This window comes from Somniosus microcephalus, chromosome 26, assembly GCF_052327205.1.
Source record: "Somniosus microcephalus isolate GS21.2 chromosome 26, FLI_Smic_1.0, whole genome shotgun sequence".
NCBI classification, from domain to species: domain Eukaryota; kingdom Metazoa; phylum Chordata; class Chondrichthyes; order Squaliformes; family Somniosidae; genus Somniosus; species Somniosus microcephalus.
In genome coordinates, this window is record NC_141012.1 from 20,524,573 (window position 1) to 20,541,165 (window position 16,593).

At 46.0% G+C, this 16,593-nt stretch overlaps 1 protein-coding gene across 1 annotated transcript in view; it reads left to right on the forward strand.

Annotated features, from left to right (window-relative positions):
* Positions 1–15,999, forward strand: part of snx19b (sorting nexin 19b) — a 223,150-nt gene extending 207,151 nt beyond the window's left edge. Inside the window, exons 11-12 of the mRNA XM_085967945.1 lie at positions 11,989–12,113; positions 12,611–15,999. Coding sequence (XP_085824071.1) covers positions 11,989–12,112 — 124 coding nt within the window. The 3' untranslated portion in view covers position 12,113; positions 12,611–15,999. The remainder of the gene's footprint in view (positions 1–11,988; positions 12,114–12,610) is intronic.
* Positions 16,000–16,593: the final 594 nt, after the last annotated feature.

Here is a 16,593-nt window from a genome sequence, read left to right on the forward strand (position 1 = left end):
TCCTGCCCAGCCACGCCCGAGCTAGGTAATTGTCCCACGGCTTCTGCTAAGCTCCCCCCCGCCCCGGTCCGTCACGTTACCCGGTGCAACGGCGTCAGCCACGAGGGTCACGGGACATACACAGGGTGCGCGCGCAGCAGGAGCAGCTGAGACGCGGCGTCTTTCTCAGTTCCCCGCTCGGCTCGGGCGGGGCTCGGAGAGCGGGGCTCGGGCAGGGCTTGGAGAGCGGGAAGGGTTACCCCGGCAACCGGGCCTGCCGGCCGTCTCTCACAGCCGCAATCGGCGGTCTTGAAGCCAGCTCGGGAGGGCGGGGCCATGTCAGTGCGTGGGGCGGCACAGAGCTCCGCGGAGCCATCGCCGGCGCTGGGCTCGGGTGCTTTGTGGCCTGCGGCCGAACGGCGGCTGCAGACCTCGAGCTGACCGGGGCGCTGGACTCGGCTGGGCCATGTCTTTGCGGGTGTTCGCCTCGGCCAACGGCATCAGGGTGACGGCCGAGGCCGCCAAAAGCGTCCAAGGGAACGCGTTCATCCAGGTGCCGAGGCCCGGGCCCCGGGGCGGAAAGAGGGATTGGAGCGGGGGATGAGGGCTCGGGCGGGGAGAGAGAGAGGGGGAGAGAGAGGGGGGAGGGAGGAGAGGGAGGAGGAGGAGGAGGGGAGGATGGGGGGAAGAGGGAGGGGGGGAAGGGGGAAGGAGGGGGGAGGGGAGGGAGGAGGGGGGAGGGAAGGAGGGGGGAGGGGGGAAGAGGGAGGGGGGGAGGGAGGGGGGGAAGAGGGTGGAGGGGGAGGAGAAGAGGGGGAGGGGGGGAAGAGGGTGGAGGGGGAGGGGCTGAAGAGGGAGGAGGGGGGAAGAGGGGGAGGGGCTGTAGAGGGAGAGGGGGAGGGGCTGAAGAGGGAGGAGGGGGGAAGAGGGTGGAGGGGGAGGGGCTGAAGAGGGAGGAGGGGGAGTGGGGGAAGAGGTAGGAGGGAGTCGGCGTTTCATCAATTAGGGGCATTTCCTAATTAAGAAAAAGTCACAGAAACGGATACAGATTTATTGGCATCATTTGAACAACCAGCAAAGATTCAGCATCAAACTATGTCTGAGTTTCTGCTTCACACAGGCGGTCAGAAGCTGCAACGTAAGACTTCAAGCATTACTAACTACACCCTGGATCCCAAATATTAACCAGAATTATATTCAATGTTAGAAGTATTTTAAACTACATAAAATTTAAATGTGGAACAAGTAACAGTATTTTGAAATTATTAAATCGCAGATTAAAAGCCTTAAGAAAGTGGCTCCTGATTCCTCCGGTCAGAGGGTAGCTGGCTTCATTGTCCTATAACACAGTCATCGCAATATAACCCACGGTCACCGCGGCTGGGCTCTAAGTCCAAGCCCTTTCCCGCGGTCTCAACCGTCCCGCCGACCTCACAAAATGGCGGCCGCCCTTCACCCACCGGGCTCTGAGTCCAGCCCCTTCCCTCACTCTCACCTTCCCTCTCTCTCTCTGTCTCTCTCTCCTTTCCTCTCTCTCTTTCTCTCCTTCCCCTTCTTTCTCTCTCCTTCCCCCCAGTCTCTCTCTCGCTCTCTCCTTCCCCCAAGTCTCTCTCTCTCTCTCTCCTTCCCCCCAGTCTCGCTCTCTCTCTTCCCCCCAGTCGCTCTCTCTCTTCCCCCCAGTCGCTCTCTCTCTTCCCCCCAGTCGCTCTCTCTCTTCCCCCCAGCCGCTCTCTCTCTTCCCCCCAGCCGCTCTCTCTCTTCCCCCAGCCGCTCTCTCTCTTCCCCCCAGCCGCTCTCTCTCTTCCCCCCAGTCGCTCTCTCTCTTCCCCCCCCCAGTCGCTCTCTCTCTTCCCCCCCCAGTCGCTCTCTCTCTTCCCCCCCCCCAGTCACTCTGGCTCTTCCCCCCCCCCCAGTCGCTCTGGCTCTTCCCCCCCCCCCCCAGTCGCTCTCTCTCTTCCCCCCCAGTCGCTCTCTCTCTTCCCCCCCAGTCGCTCTCTCTCTTCCCCCCCAGTCGCTCTCTCTCTTCCCCCCCAGTCGCTCTCTCTCTTCCCCCCCAGTCGCTCTCTCTCTTCCCCCCCAGTCGCTCTCTCTCTTCCCCCCCAGTCGCTCTCTCTCTTCCCCCCCAGTCGCTCTCTCTCTTCCCCCCCAGTCGCTCTCTCTCTTCCCCCCCAGTCGCTCTCTCTCTTCCCCCCCAGTCGCTCTCTCTCTTCCCCCCCAGTCGCTCTCTCTCTTCCCCCCCAGTCGCTCTCTCTCTTCCCCCCCAGTCGCTCTCTCTCTTCCCCCCCAGTCGCTCTCTCTCTTCCCCCCCAGTCGCTCTCTCTCTTCCCCCCCAGTCGCTCTCTCTCTTCCCCCCCAGTCGCTCTCTCTCTTCCCCCCCAGTCGCTCTCTCTCTTCCCCCCCAGTCGCTCTCTCTCTTCCCCCCCAGTCGCTCTCTCTCTTCCCCCCCCAGTCGCTCTCTCTCTTCCCCCCCAGTCGCTCTCTCTCTTTCCCCCCCCCCCACCCCCAGTCGCTCTCTCTCTTTCCCCCCCCAGTCGCGCTCTCTCTTCCAACAACAACATGCCCTCGAAAAAGCCTCAGCACCGCCGGGCACTCCAGCTAGTCTATCTATATATATAAAACGGTATGTCTGTCTTTCTGTCTGTTTGTCTGTCTGTCCGGCTATACAATCAAAAGTTATAGAGCGTACCTGCACACATGTTATATCAAAAGAAAGCTTATCATTAGGGGAGTCTAATAGGTGTATTTACTTTTTGGTTAGACAAAAATTGTTCAGACAGTATACAAAAAAGCTTCAAAAAATGGCAACATTCTGCTCATTAGCGTTGAGTGACGTGATGGTTGACCAATCGTACAGGGGATTAACCTGATGGTTGACCAATCGGTGCGTCACGGGGGGCGTTTCATTGCGTGTGTGGGCGGGTCTAATCCTTCTGAGCTGAGGTGAGTGGCCGCCATCTTGATTCCTAACGATTTATTTCTTTTTCCCACTTTCTGCGTGTTTATTTTCAAATCTAGATTTTAAAACACAATTAAATTGTTTTTAAAAAAAGTTAATTAATTTGTAAATATTTTCTCTAACCTCATTAATTTTCCTACCTTTCAGTCTTTTTTTTCCCTCTTGCCGCAACCTTCCAGGGTTACCCCGCCTGCAGGCCTCGAAGCCTCAGCCTCTCCTCCCTAGCCACGCCCGAGCTAGGCACCTCCTGTCCCGCGATCACCGCCATCTTTGTAAAGGCTGGCGGGGCGGGCCTGAGCCGAGCGTAGCCACCGCTGCCATCTTTGTAAAGGCTGGCGGGGCGGTACGGAGCTCCGCGGAGTGATCGCCGGAACTGGGCTCGGGTGCTTTGTGGCCTGCAGCCGAACGGCGGCTGCGGAGCTCGGGCTGCCCGGGGCGCTGGGCTCGGCTGGGCCATGTCAGTGCGGGTGCCCGAGGTCCTGGGACTTAGCCTTCTCCAACCGCCGGCAGCGCAACTCTCAACACTGGCAGAGGGGAGAGGGTCTGCTGGCTCCCCCCCTCCCTTTCCCCCTCCTTCCCCCACACTCCCTTCCCCCCACACCCCCTTCCCCCCACACCCCTTTCCCCCCCTCCCAGACAACCCCACACCCCCTTCCCCCCCACACCCCCTTCCCACCCCCCCATTCCCCCCTCCCACACACCCCCTTCCCCCCAACCCCCCCTTCCCCCCACACCCCCCCTTCCCCCCTCCCCCCTTCCCCCTCCCCTCCTTCCCCCCTCCCCTCCTCCTTCCCTTCCCCCTTCCCCCTTCCCTTCCCCTTCCCTTCCCCCCCTTTCCCCCCACCCCTTTCCCCCCACCCCTTTCCCCCCCACCCCTTCCCCCCCACCCCTTTTCCCCCCCACCCCTTTCCCCCCCCACCCCTTTCCCCCAACCCCTTTCCCCCCACCTCTTTCCCCCCAACCATTTCCCCCCAACCATTTCCCTCACCCCCCTTTCCCTCCTTCCCTCTCTCTCTCCTTCCCTCTCTCTCTCTGTCTCTCCCTCCCTCTCTCTCTCTGTCTCTCTCTCATTCCCTCTCTCTCTCCTTCCCTCTCTGTCTCTCTCCTTCCCTCTCTCTCTCCTTCCCTCTCTCTCCTTCCCTCTCTCTCTCCTTCCCCCCCTCTCTCTCCTTCCCCCCCTCTCTCTCTCCTTCCCCCCCGCTCTCTGTCTGGCACAGGGTGCTTGCGTTCCCTCGGCACCGCCGGGCACTCCAGCTAGTCAACAATATAATAGTTGCTGCAGTCTCGCCACATGTCATTTGATGTTTGACACCACTCCTAGCCCTTTTACTTAGCTATCAAAATAAGCCCATTCCTGCACCTTCCAGGGTTAAAACATTGAAAATCATGTCCACATGGGTGTTGATACCATTTCTTTCAGTGTTTCTCACTGGGATTTTGGCCGCGATTTTATGAACCTTGGCAGGTCCATGACTGGCGACGTCGGTGGCGGGGCCCGACCTCACTGCTGTCTCCATCCCAGCCTCTGAAATGCATTTCCCCTGATTAGGCTTGTTAAGCCGGCCCAGCGCATTTCCTGGCGAATTAAAGGAAGTGGATCTGGTGACGTCATTTGTTGACACGTCATCAGCCGGTTTCCTTAAAGGGACCGTGGCTAACTTTAATTTAATATTTGTGTTGTCAGTGTTCTACAGCATTGAGGTGCTGCAAACACTGTACAGAGGTGCAGGGCTGCACCCAGGCTCTCCCATGACTCCCTCCATATGCTTATGGAGGTAGTCACAGCACGTAGGGAGGTCCTCTTCCCTTCCCATGGGTGGAAATCACCTCCCCAGGAGACCAACACAGCCTGGTTGCACATTGCAGAGGAGATCACAAGCAGGGATGTGGTCAGGAGGACCTGGGTGCAGTGCCACAAATGTTTCAATGATCTCAGTAGATCACGAAACATTAGTACAAAGCCACACCTCAACCTCATCAACCTCGCATCACATCCCCATCACTCTGCCTTCCCTACCCTACTCCTGCATATCCTTAGTCACACCAACTTACCTTGGACCTCCTCCCATCCCTCTCTATCTATATTATCACATCCCCATCTCACTAGCCACCCCTCACACTCACCCTCATCCTAGTGCAATCATACCAACTAACAACACACAAGGGTAGGCACTTGGGTGTCTTATGCAATGTTCATGTAAAGTCTCTGTAAATGTGGTGTCAAACATTGAAACCTTTATTTTCAACACTTTGTGTTCTTGGACAGATTTGTGTGCACCTTTGGAAGTGGCTTAGTGAGTTGCAGTGAATGGTAAGACATAACAGTACCCCCCGCAATGGTGATGAGTGTGAAAGGAATGGCTTGGGCATTGTAGGGATGCTTTATGGTGTTGGTGAAGGGTGGTGCCCACCTGGCGCATCATGTGGCAGCCAAGGTGTACAGCGTCAAGTGAAGTAAATGTGGCCATGGTGAGGCCATCCCTGGCTTCCCGGGCCGCAATGTGGGTGGGTGCTGATGCCCTCTGTTCTGTGCAGCATCAGGTGATTGCGGAGAAGGTTTGTGGTGTTGTTGGTGCTGCTGGTGTGCCTGGTGCTGCTGGTGTTGGGGCTGATCATGGTAGGATTCTGAGGACCAAGGTGAGAGAATATAAAGGGCACCCATGCTGATGGAATAGATGGCAGGTGACGTAGAGATGACAGAAGCGATCTGTCAATGGTGAGAGAGGTAACGAGGTCAGACTGGATGGAGACTTGTGTAAAGACTTGCAGCATGGTGAATCTGTTGTGGAAATGCAGTAAGGAAGAGTTTGTGGCTGAGGGAAGATATCTCTAAGGTGGGAGCTTTTACTGTACATTTGAAACGGTCAACTCAACAGCTGATTCAATGGCCACTGAACTCCCGCCTTAGCTTCACAGACATGGTCCACGACCAGCGTGGACGAGCTGTCAAATGCAGGTGGTGAGCTGAAAATCATTCTTAAGTGGCTCTAAACAAGCCACTAATTACCTGAAGTGGGTCCCCCGCTGCGAACCCGCCGCTGCGTGTCGGGTCTGCTCAGCACTGACAGACCCGACATCGGGGAAAGGCGCGTGGTGGCGGGTTCACAGCGGGGTCCCGACCCACTGGGGGAAAAAAAACACTTTCCCACCTGACCCGCCACCAATCGCGCCTGCTGACCCCCTGCAAAATCCAGCCCTTGGAGTTTCTGAAAGCTATAATAATATGCCGGCCACTGCTGGATGAATGGAAATAATTTCATTTTGAATATTCTCCAGTTGTATATGAATTTTTTTTTTATCACCAATTCACCTTGTATCACAGAATAAGCAATACATAAAATTCTATTAAATATAAAGGAATGTTAGAACTCTGGACCAACTTAAAATACATTCCAAGTAGAAACTCGGACTGCTCGGAATGTCTGCAACAAAAGTTGCAAACGAAACCTCATATAAACAGACAGCCCTCCTGAATACAATTTAAATCACTCTCTTGAAACTAGCACAAGAGGGTTTATGACTAAGTTGCTCAAGCCCAATTTATGCAACAATTTGTATCCAACAGTTCATTATTTAAAGTAGGCAGTAAATATTTGCTGTTAGAACTTTACAGTACATTTTAGTGCTTTGAAAGCTGCAAAGGACATTTCTCGGGTGTCGGGGTTTTACTGATACTTGAGTTCTTATGGAAATCACCTTTACAGGTGAATTAAGTTTGCTACTCAACAGCTTAAATATTTATCAGTCTTTTTTTTTTGTTACTTTACATGCTCCCCCGTACCTTTATTATAGAAGGATGTATTTCTGCTCTGTTTCCAGATCTCTGCCACTGGAGTTTTTGAGCCAGCCACAAGAATGTGGGCAAGATGTGGGTGGCTGTACTGATCCCACCCACCCCCAGCCCCCATAGCCTGGTTGAGATTGAAAGTAAATCCAAGTTGTATTATTTCATAGCATAAGGTATCTCGAACCTAAATATTGATACCAGGGCAACCTGGTATTTAAATCTACTAGAATTAGAGACATCTATCTATGCACAAATTACCTCTGCCTGGTGAGCCTTTGCTGTAACTGGTGTTAATCCAGTAACATGTACTTATCTTATTTGCTTTTAATTAATTTCATCTTGTTTCCCCGCATCATTAACATGGTTTCCCGGGCGACTGCTTGCGTATATAGATTGTGCTCATATGTAAAGTCATTTTAAACTTTCTGGATAGCGTCCACTGCTCTTGGAAGGAAAATTAAATCTGTGAATTGGACGTCATTTACAGCAAGTATTTGGCACGATACTCAAGTCTTCACTATTTCACCGTATTGCATTTTAATCAAAAATACTTGAAACTTTTATTTGGACTAAAACTGAAATTCAGTTACATTCAAAAAACTGTCAAGATTTTATATACACCTCTTCCTCCAACCTAACTGTACCATATGGTGCAAATCTGTTCTTTGTTTCTAACCCTTTGTGGACTGCGGCAGCATTTGTGTACTACATCCAGAAATAATGGCGATCATTTTTTAATTTTCTTGTGAGTCCTCAAAGACAGACACATTTCATGAGTCTCTATTGATATTGCTGGATTCTATAACATTCAGCTCAGCCTCTGAGGAACTTTTCTCTTCAAATTCTAGTAAATTAAAATATACTTCACTTCTGCAGTGAGTTAGAATTCTGTCTTTTTACCTCTGGGCGTCGTGCTTTGACTCCGAACCAGACTGATTGGCTCAAACTCTCTTTCACTGATGATCGTAAGTGTAATGAATTGAAGCAGACTTCATCTAACTCTTGTGCACTCATCTACAGCACAATCTTGGTGTCAATCGCCAGTCTTACAGGAACATCTGCGTGACTGTCACATTGGAGTAATAAGTGGAATGTTATACTGTGCTTGGGTTAAAACTTGTTTGGAAAAAGTCGAGGAACTTTACTCTGCAGTAAACCCTGGAACTCTTAATGCCGACACTGACTCCAAAAACTAGAAAAGTACACCTTTGCTGAGGACTGATATCTCTAATATTGAAAAAGAGTCTTAAATGTTGATAAAGTACAAAATGAACATAAATAGAGTTCTGTGTTGCAGAAGATGTACTTCTGTTCAGTTTATGTGACATGCGAGTGCTCTCCCTCACTGTTGGGAGACATAGTTGCCTGTCCCCTCAACCTTATACACACAAATCAGCGAATGCCCCATAGGCACCAAACTGATACTTTCGTTACAGAGCTTGAACAATATAGACTGTTGCTGAAATCAAGAATTCTATTACAGCAGAGAGCTTTAATCCACATGACTTCTGTTAAGCCTGATGTTTGGATTTCCTGGCTGATATGTCTAAGGTCTTTAAATGCACCCGCTTCGTCATGAAGGAGAGGCCTGAATTATGCTCCGGCTGCTCATATGTACTGTTCAAACAGTCAACTTAATAGTGTCATTGGTGAAGGAATAAGAGTGGACCACTTGCATACGGTCATAGATGGAGGCTGCGTATGGCCAGGGGAGAAGATAGCAGGATGGCCAGGGGAGAAGATAGCAGGATGGCCAGGGGAGAAGATAGCAGGATTCTGTAGTTTCAGAATGAAGCACTATGGTTCATTTTACCATCTGAATTTAAGTAAGCTTTGTTTAATTATCTCAAGTGGTGCCTGTGGAATATCAGAAGTGCTAAAAACCTGTTATAAACATCTTCAAGTGCTAAAAACCTGTTATAAACACAGATATTTTTATCACCAGCTAAGATAATCTGCATTAAGGTAAACAACTCCATGAGACAAATTAGTTGGCAGTAGATTGGGACTCTATATTGGCAGTTGCAGTTTAATAGATGTTTACACTGCAAAATTAAAGTTAACAAGGCTTTGGAGCTGAAGATTCACATCAAGTTAATGCGTCTTCCTGACAATCTCCAAATTTCCCCCAGAAAAAAAGCCCAAGGCTTGCATCAAGAGGAGTGGGGAGGAGGAGTAGATAATTTAAAGCTCTAATGGACATGAATTAATTAGCTCTCTGTGTAACCCCTTGGGGAGGGAAGTGTGGGGTGAGCTGCATCCAGTTTAGATTATCCAGACCCAGACTGAATGCAGTTCCTACAGGCCAGTTTGAGATTTTGATGAGAGTTAGCTGGAGGGTGACAATTCAGCAGAAAAAGCAGACACCAGAAGGGTTGTATGTTTCTTCAGGTTATGTTTGAAGTTCTCCAGTGCTTTCTTCATCAATCTATACCCAGACACTGTCTGATCACATTCAGTTCTATTTAGGTTATTGCTCTTGTCCTTCTGTACAGAAATTCTGCATGCAAATCGTAGAATGACTGTCTGGTCTGTACAAGATTGGAGGTAGAATTGTATTTCAGAATTTGAGAGCTAAAAAAAATACTCATATAAAATGCTGGTGTCAGGTGTGTAAGAACACTGGGACTGGTACCCTAACAAGAATATTTATTAAGGAAACCAGAGGAACCTTTAACCCTTTCACCGTAACTTCTCAAGGAACCATCAGGGGTTTACCACCTGGCCTATGCCTGGGAGTGAGTGCTGCCTAAATTTGGCTTGCCAAACTGTCTTACATCAATCAATTTGCATTATATTAGCATTTATATTACACTCTCCAATTAGGATACGCACAAACTACTGAGTGAATTAATTAATTCTTTCCTGCCAAATGATCGAAGAAGCTAGACAATAAATTCATGAAGTAACAATTCTTTATTAATGTCATGATCAGAATTCACTTTTAAACTTGGACATAGTATATGCAATTATTTAATAGATATAGTTAACTGATGTAATAAGTAACAGAAATTGCAAAGGCAGTTCAGTTATGTCTTGGTAGTTCAGCATTAGCTGGCCTACTGTTTATAAATTTACAGTTGACATCAGAGATATAACTTGGTGAGGCTAATTCATGATTAGATTGTTAGGTAGCAGACAAGTTAACAACATTAGTACTAAAAACCTGTCATAAACACTGATATGTTTATCAAACTGTTAAAGTCTATGTGCTCATAGTTAGCAATGTTCCAGAACTTATACGACCTCGTTCTTGGAGTCTGTGTCGTTGATCTGGTTGCCATGCCTTCTCCTGGGATGATGCAACGCCAGAGTAATGACTCCGCCCCCATCCCCCGTCTGTCAAGGTGATGCCCATTTCTATCAGATCCGTTGTTCCTGGGTAAATTCACCTCTGTGCTGGTAACTGTATCTGGACTAGCTGGCTTAGATTTCACTTCCCTTTTAGGGAAGTGTACATTTAAGTGACGCAATTATATCTGCTTGGTATAGCCGTAGAATTTTAACTTCTGTAACCTCTTTCTCTGCCCTGTAGGAGGATGAGGGGTGACTTACCCAGTGATGCACTTTCCACCTTTTACAGAGACATGCTTCTACATACACTAGACCCAAGGACTCCTACATGTAAAACTAATCAAACCTTCTCCTACAACTTCTATCACTAATAAACTACTACAGGAAACTCTCGTTTAAATGGCACCTAAATATCCGGAATTCTCTATTAACCTGCAAAATTCTCACTCCGAAAACAACACCTCAATAACCGGCAATGTTGCCGAGTCCGAGTCTCCCGCGGTGGCCGAGTTAGTCAGTGGGGATAGTTCTCCAAACTGCCACTACTCGGCTTCTTGGCGCTGTCAGAAGTCAGAACACCTCAATAACAGGAGTCTGACTCTCCCGCGCTGCCGGTAGTCTCTTCTGATCCGCCATTTTACAGGGGTACTGTGTGTCTCCCACGCTGCTGGTAGTCATTGCATTGCATTACCCTCAACTGGCAGTACTGTACTTAATCAAGCATCTTCCACCATCCATTTAACACAACATGCTGTAGGTGAGTACCCAATTACTGTATACTGCACATTTCTTGATTTTTTTATTTTTCTTTGTTAAAAATAGCCTCGGTAGTTAACCCTCTCCGTCATCCGGAATTTTTGATCAACCGGCAACACACTGGTCCAGTTGGTGCCGGATACCAAAGACTTTCCTGTACCAGTGCTACTACTATAAAAATTACTATTTTTTGTGTCGAAACACCATCTCATACATCCTTGATTTTCAAAGAAAGCACTTCAATTTTATTGACCAATCTGAGTGACTCATGTGTAAAAGAACTTTGGTGTCAGTCACCTCAAACAGCCATGCTAGTACCCCTGATGACTTCAGGTTACATTACACCAGTGACTTCAAAAGTAGTTCATTGGCTGTAAAGCGCTTTGGGACGTCCTGAGGTCGTGAAAGGCGCTATATAAATGCAAGTCTTTCTTTACTTCAAATCTGAAACTCTCTTCCCCAAAAGGCTGTGGAAGGTGGGTCACTTGAAACTTTCAAGACAAATCGAGAGATTTTACTTAGGTAATAGTATCAAGTGACATGGAGCAAAGGCAGGTAGTTGGAGTTGAGGTACAGATCAGCCTTGATATAACTGAATGGCGGAACAGGCACGAGAGGCCTAATCCTGTTCGTATGTTCCATCTATAATTACTGCATTTTTCTACATTTCCTTTTTATTATCAATTCTGAATGGCTTTTATTATTAGTGAGTGATTCCTGAATTTTGAATATTATTACAAAAATGTATAGTTCTATTTCTAGTGAACCATAAATCTACCTCAGTAATAGTTTATGAACCATATTCGTGCAACTAAGTCCATAAAATGTGGGACTTTCTATTTAGGAATTCCCCTTGTCTCCCTTTATGTTTTGGTATATATTTTGTCCCAGTGGAAATAGTCATTAGGGTAAACTTGATGATTTAGTGCTCCTGGTGCAAAGCTTCACGCATATCAGGTATTTGGCCACAGAGATCAGCTTGCGAGATTTACAGCCCACACGATTATCCAACCATTTTAATGGACAGACAGTCATGTGGGCTGTGAATCGGGCAGCTGTCCTCCCCACCTGAGTTCCCACTACATGAAGCTCTGTGTTGACAGCACTAATTCGTAACATTTACCCTAATAAGATCTGTGAGAATCTCTGTCTTCCTTTGCAATCCTGTTGTTTTATTGTAGTAACTATACGAACATGGAACTTGCTTCTGTTGCAGACATCTGGTTTACTGCATGTGGGATCTGCTGCTGGAGTTCCTAATCCCAGAAGCTTCCAGTGAGGAATTCCAAAAGTCTCTGCTTACCTGTGCTTCTGGCAGCTCGGAGAGAGTACTGGGCTGAGGTAAGTGCCCTCTCTGCAGAATTTTCTCATTGGCTTTTCTTCTGTGGAGTTGTAACATTGATCCATGGCATCCGCCTAGGCACACCTTTCTGACAGTCGGAAGATGGAATGTTTTCAGTTCTCCCCTATGTAAAAGCATCCACGATTGTAACTAGTTTAGCCAACTACACCAGTTACAACTATTGTAGTAGTCTTGTGAATCCAAAAGGATGTCCAATGTGATTCTGCTTATCTGTAATGTCATTGAACATGGCAGTAACTGCTTGAAAGAAGGCCTGCCTGACTTGTAATCCAAAGTTTTTTTTCATCGTATAATAAATTCCATCTGTCCATCCTTTTCAAATTTTCCTCAGGTAACACATATCCAGTTTGAAGACTATTAAATACTGTAAATAAATGGTCTTTTCTCTGGAATTGTAGAATTTTATTTATCTGTTAACAGCTGAAAACTGATTAACCTTAACAAATTCACCTATAGCCTTTTCTCTCTTGAACAGCCAAGAACCAATCCCCACGCAGTGACTGAATACAAAGGAAATTTGTCACAAAAGCATCACTTGGACATCACTACTAGAGATCAGACAAAACTAAGTATGAACGACAGCTTTATGCACTACAATGTGCAGGAAAAGCCAAGCCTGAATTTTGTACATTTCAACTTCAGTTACATCATAAAATGACAGCACATCATAACGGGCTATTTATTAAAAGTGCGTAATGCATGTTCAGAAACCACCTTGCACTGCCTTGAGCATTGTTCATCAGATAGGACCTGAATCTGTTATTGGAATGTGCGCTGGCCCTCTTAAGTAGAGAGGAGATGCTTTTGAGCAGATGTACAAAAAGAAAATCAAAATGATTAGAATGTTTAATATTGCAGTAAAATGGAAACCAGCACTTCTCAAAAAGGTGAGTTTTAAATGGCTCTGGATTCACAAGATGCTTTAAAAGCCAATACCTTTGACGTAGGCTTGTAAAGCAAGCTTCTAAACCATTCCTCCTAACAATTCATCCACATTAATGACTAAGCTGCTTTATTATGGTTGTGCTGACAAGGCCAATCTACACAACTGCACTAATTAAACGATATTTATTCAAACATTCCTAAACTAGAAATACACGCACTGAATAGCACAATGTGAGCTTATTGCTTAGCACTTTGTGGGTACCAAGGCCAGGAAATTCCTCCGAACTGTTCCAGCTCTGCTAGCATGAATTCTACAAAAGTGCGGTGGAAATTTTGTTTACGCTGTTGAACAAAGCATCCACTGCACTTTCAGCAGAGTAACACTGGTGGAACGGGAGCAGTGCCGATGAATTACCCGGGCAAGGAACTGAAGAAATAATGCTATACTCCACCCTCATTATAACATGGTACCTGGGAGCTGTGCATTTTGGTGATGAATTTGCTATAATATGGCCCTAGATGTAACAGAAGATATCAAAATTAACTTCCAATTTGTTTTCTCCAAGAGATGGTTGGAACAAGAGCTTTATTTACAGAAGACTATTTAATTGCTATATATTTTCTTCTAATTTTTTGAATCACATGAGCATTTTGCAAGTTTAAAGTTGGAGGCTGCAGTACAAGATGTACTGTTTTGTAATTTTGACTAGATGTATTTGATATTGTTCAGCGTATAGCTTCTAAAAGTATTAAAGGATTTTGCATTTTCGGTCACAATAATAGTTTGGATGAAGGTTTATTGGCTACAGTATGCAATTTGTAAAGATGTGTTGCTGTTTTTCTCATTGCACCAAAATTAGCATTCACAATTAATAACTAATGCATAGCTGAATATGTTCCATGTCTAGATGGAACAGGCTGGCTGGACTAGTTGGTCTTTTCTTGTCCCTCTTTTTCATTTGTTCATGTGTCCATCTGCTGTTACAGTAAAAACTGTTGTTTGTTGCTTATTTCAATAAATATTTACTTAAAAATAAGTAGAATTACCTTGAAGTTGGAAAAAGGGCACCCTAAGTGAGGAGGAATGCTACATACTGTAGATTCTGCATTAGATTTTAAAAGTAGTCTTTGTAGCCTAACAAATAGGACCATGTCCTCTTATGCACAAAGATCGAAATGGTGAACAGTATCTAAGCACAAGTATATTGTTAAACCATTGCCTGTATTCTTTGTTAGTCATTCCCTTTTATCAGGTCCTTTTCTCTGTTGCTGAGCATACCATTTGCTTTAGAAATAAAACAGGCTTCGAAAATGCTATTCTGTTTGTGTGTTAAGTAGCTGTCAGACTAACCGGACTGGTATAGAACTAAATTACTGTTTCCAGCAAGCTCTGCTTCAGGGTTCCAAGGTACTCGTGTCAAAACCAGTGAGTGAGTTTCATGATTATGCAAAAATGGGAGCTCCAAATTCTGGAAAATTCAAAAAATTCCCTACACTCCCCCCCCCCCCCCCCCCATACAAAAAAATCCCAGACGCCGCCTTCCCCCGCACACAATGAAACCCAGACACACAAAACTGAGACTCCCATCCACCAAAAAAAACCATGCCCTCGTGCTGAGGAAATTCAGGCTGACTCCCTCTTCCCAACATTCTCATCTGCTCCTTTTCCCTGTCCCAACTCTCATCCTCTTCAGCCCATTTTTCCCCTGCCCCAAGCTTGAAAATTAGGAAGCATCAGCCTCTGCTCTGTAAATTTCCTGAGCTGAAGGGTTGGTTATTGTGAAAAGGCTGCTCTCTGGCCTAAATCCATCCTTCACAGAGCAGCTTTTTCTAGGCCACCAAACCCGAGGAGTTTAAATGCTTGCCTCTCTTCGTATATTAAGTGCCAAAAGCTGATTTCAACAATAGTAAGTTTCATCTCTCAGTGAAGCTAACCATAATTGAATCGGCTTTGCATGCTTAATATGAGAAAAAGCAGGAACCAGATGAAATTAGTCCATGGGCAGGATTTGGACCAAGTAATATATTTAATTGCATGTTGTTCCAGCCGCCCCATCACTTTCTCTATTCTGTGGAATGAACAGTAAATTCCAAGGTACATCTGAGGTTTGAAATATTAAAGCCCACAGCTCAAGGCTTCTAAATGTTGTATGGTTTTCCTGCTATAAGAATAAGTTGTACAGAAATGGATTCATACTTAAAGAGGAGAAATATAATTCAAACTTCATGTTGGATATAAATCCAGTTTTATGATCTAATGATGTTGCTGTGGTGCATTGCAGTTGACAAGGAGCTGAAGTACTTTATAGTGCATCCCATTGGCACTTTTCCGGTAGAACATAATGGAAATCCATACTGGCAGACAGACAAGGTGCTATTTTAAGCATTTCTCTTTCACCAAAGTGACACATCAGTTAGGCGCCACTGTTATGCGTCAGAATATGATTGGGTAACCATGGATTTGATGTATGTTTGCATAAATACTGCATGTTCAAACGTAACTATTATTTGTTGTCTCAAATGTTAAGCGTTCAGTGAGAATTCCCAGTTGTAAAACTCAACCCTGCTGCTTCTAAAAATTGTGACCTTGCCAAATATAGAACATAGTCTTCATACTAACGTTACAATAATGGGGTCGGTTTTAACTGTTCCTGCTTGGCGGAAAATGGGCGGCAGCGGTCAGTTGCCCATTTTACACCCTGCCCATTGAAGCCAATGGAAAGGAACATGGGGCAGAGTGTAAGACGGGTGGTCGACACACTGCTGCTCCTTTCCCGCCCGATGGGAACGGTTAGAATCGACCCCAATGTTTCTGCTCAAAATCTGTATTTAATACTACTTTCGTGATATACACACCTGAACATCTAAAGAGGGTATGTATGGAGAATTATACAGTAGAGTTTTGTAAAAGAGTTATAGTTTATGAAGTATATTGTGCATTCAAGTTCTGTAGAATAAAGCTTTGAAGGCGAGTGTGAATGCAAGATTCTCTGATCATTATTTCCTCAACATTTGTCTAATCATATCACTGTGTGAGCACCACTACAAACAGGGTTTTAGAGCCATGAAATCCTCCATCTTTGTCACTTTTTTCATGTTTCAAGGCTTCTTCCAAAAAATGGATTCTGTTTAAGGCAAATAAGCTGCTTCTACATGAATAATGTACTCCATTTCAAAAAATGGGACACTGCACAGTTTTGAATTCTCTTTCATTCATGAATCATAAATTCTAGAGGTTTAAACAGGTGTCTGAGAGTGTGGATGTCCATTCCACATTTTAGTCACATTTTTACAACTGTTTTGCAAAATCAATGTACTAAATTAATATAACTTTCATTTAATTGTTCCTCATGGAGAATCTAGAAACTATGGGAGTATATGGACAAATCTTGGATTTTATCTGGGATTTTTAATTTTGCACCAAGAACTGTGTAAAGGTGGATGAGAGATTCAATAAACCTATATTTCTTGAAAAAGGAGTGAGGCAGGTTTCTCCACTCAGAAGAAAGAACTTGCATATATATAGCACCTTCCATATTCTCAAGATGTCCTAAAGTGTTTCATAACCAATGA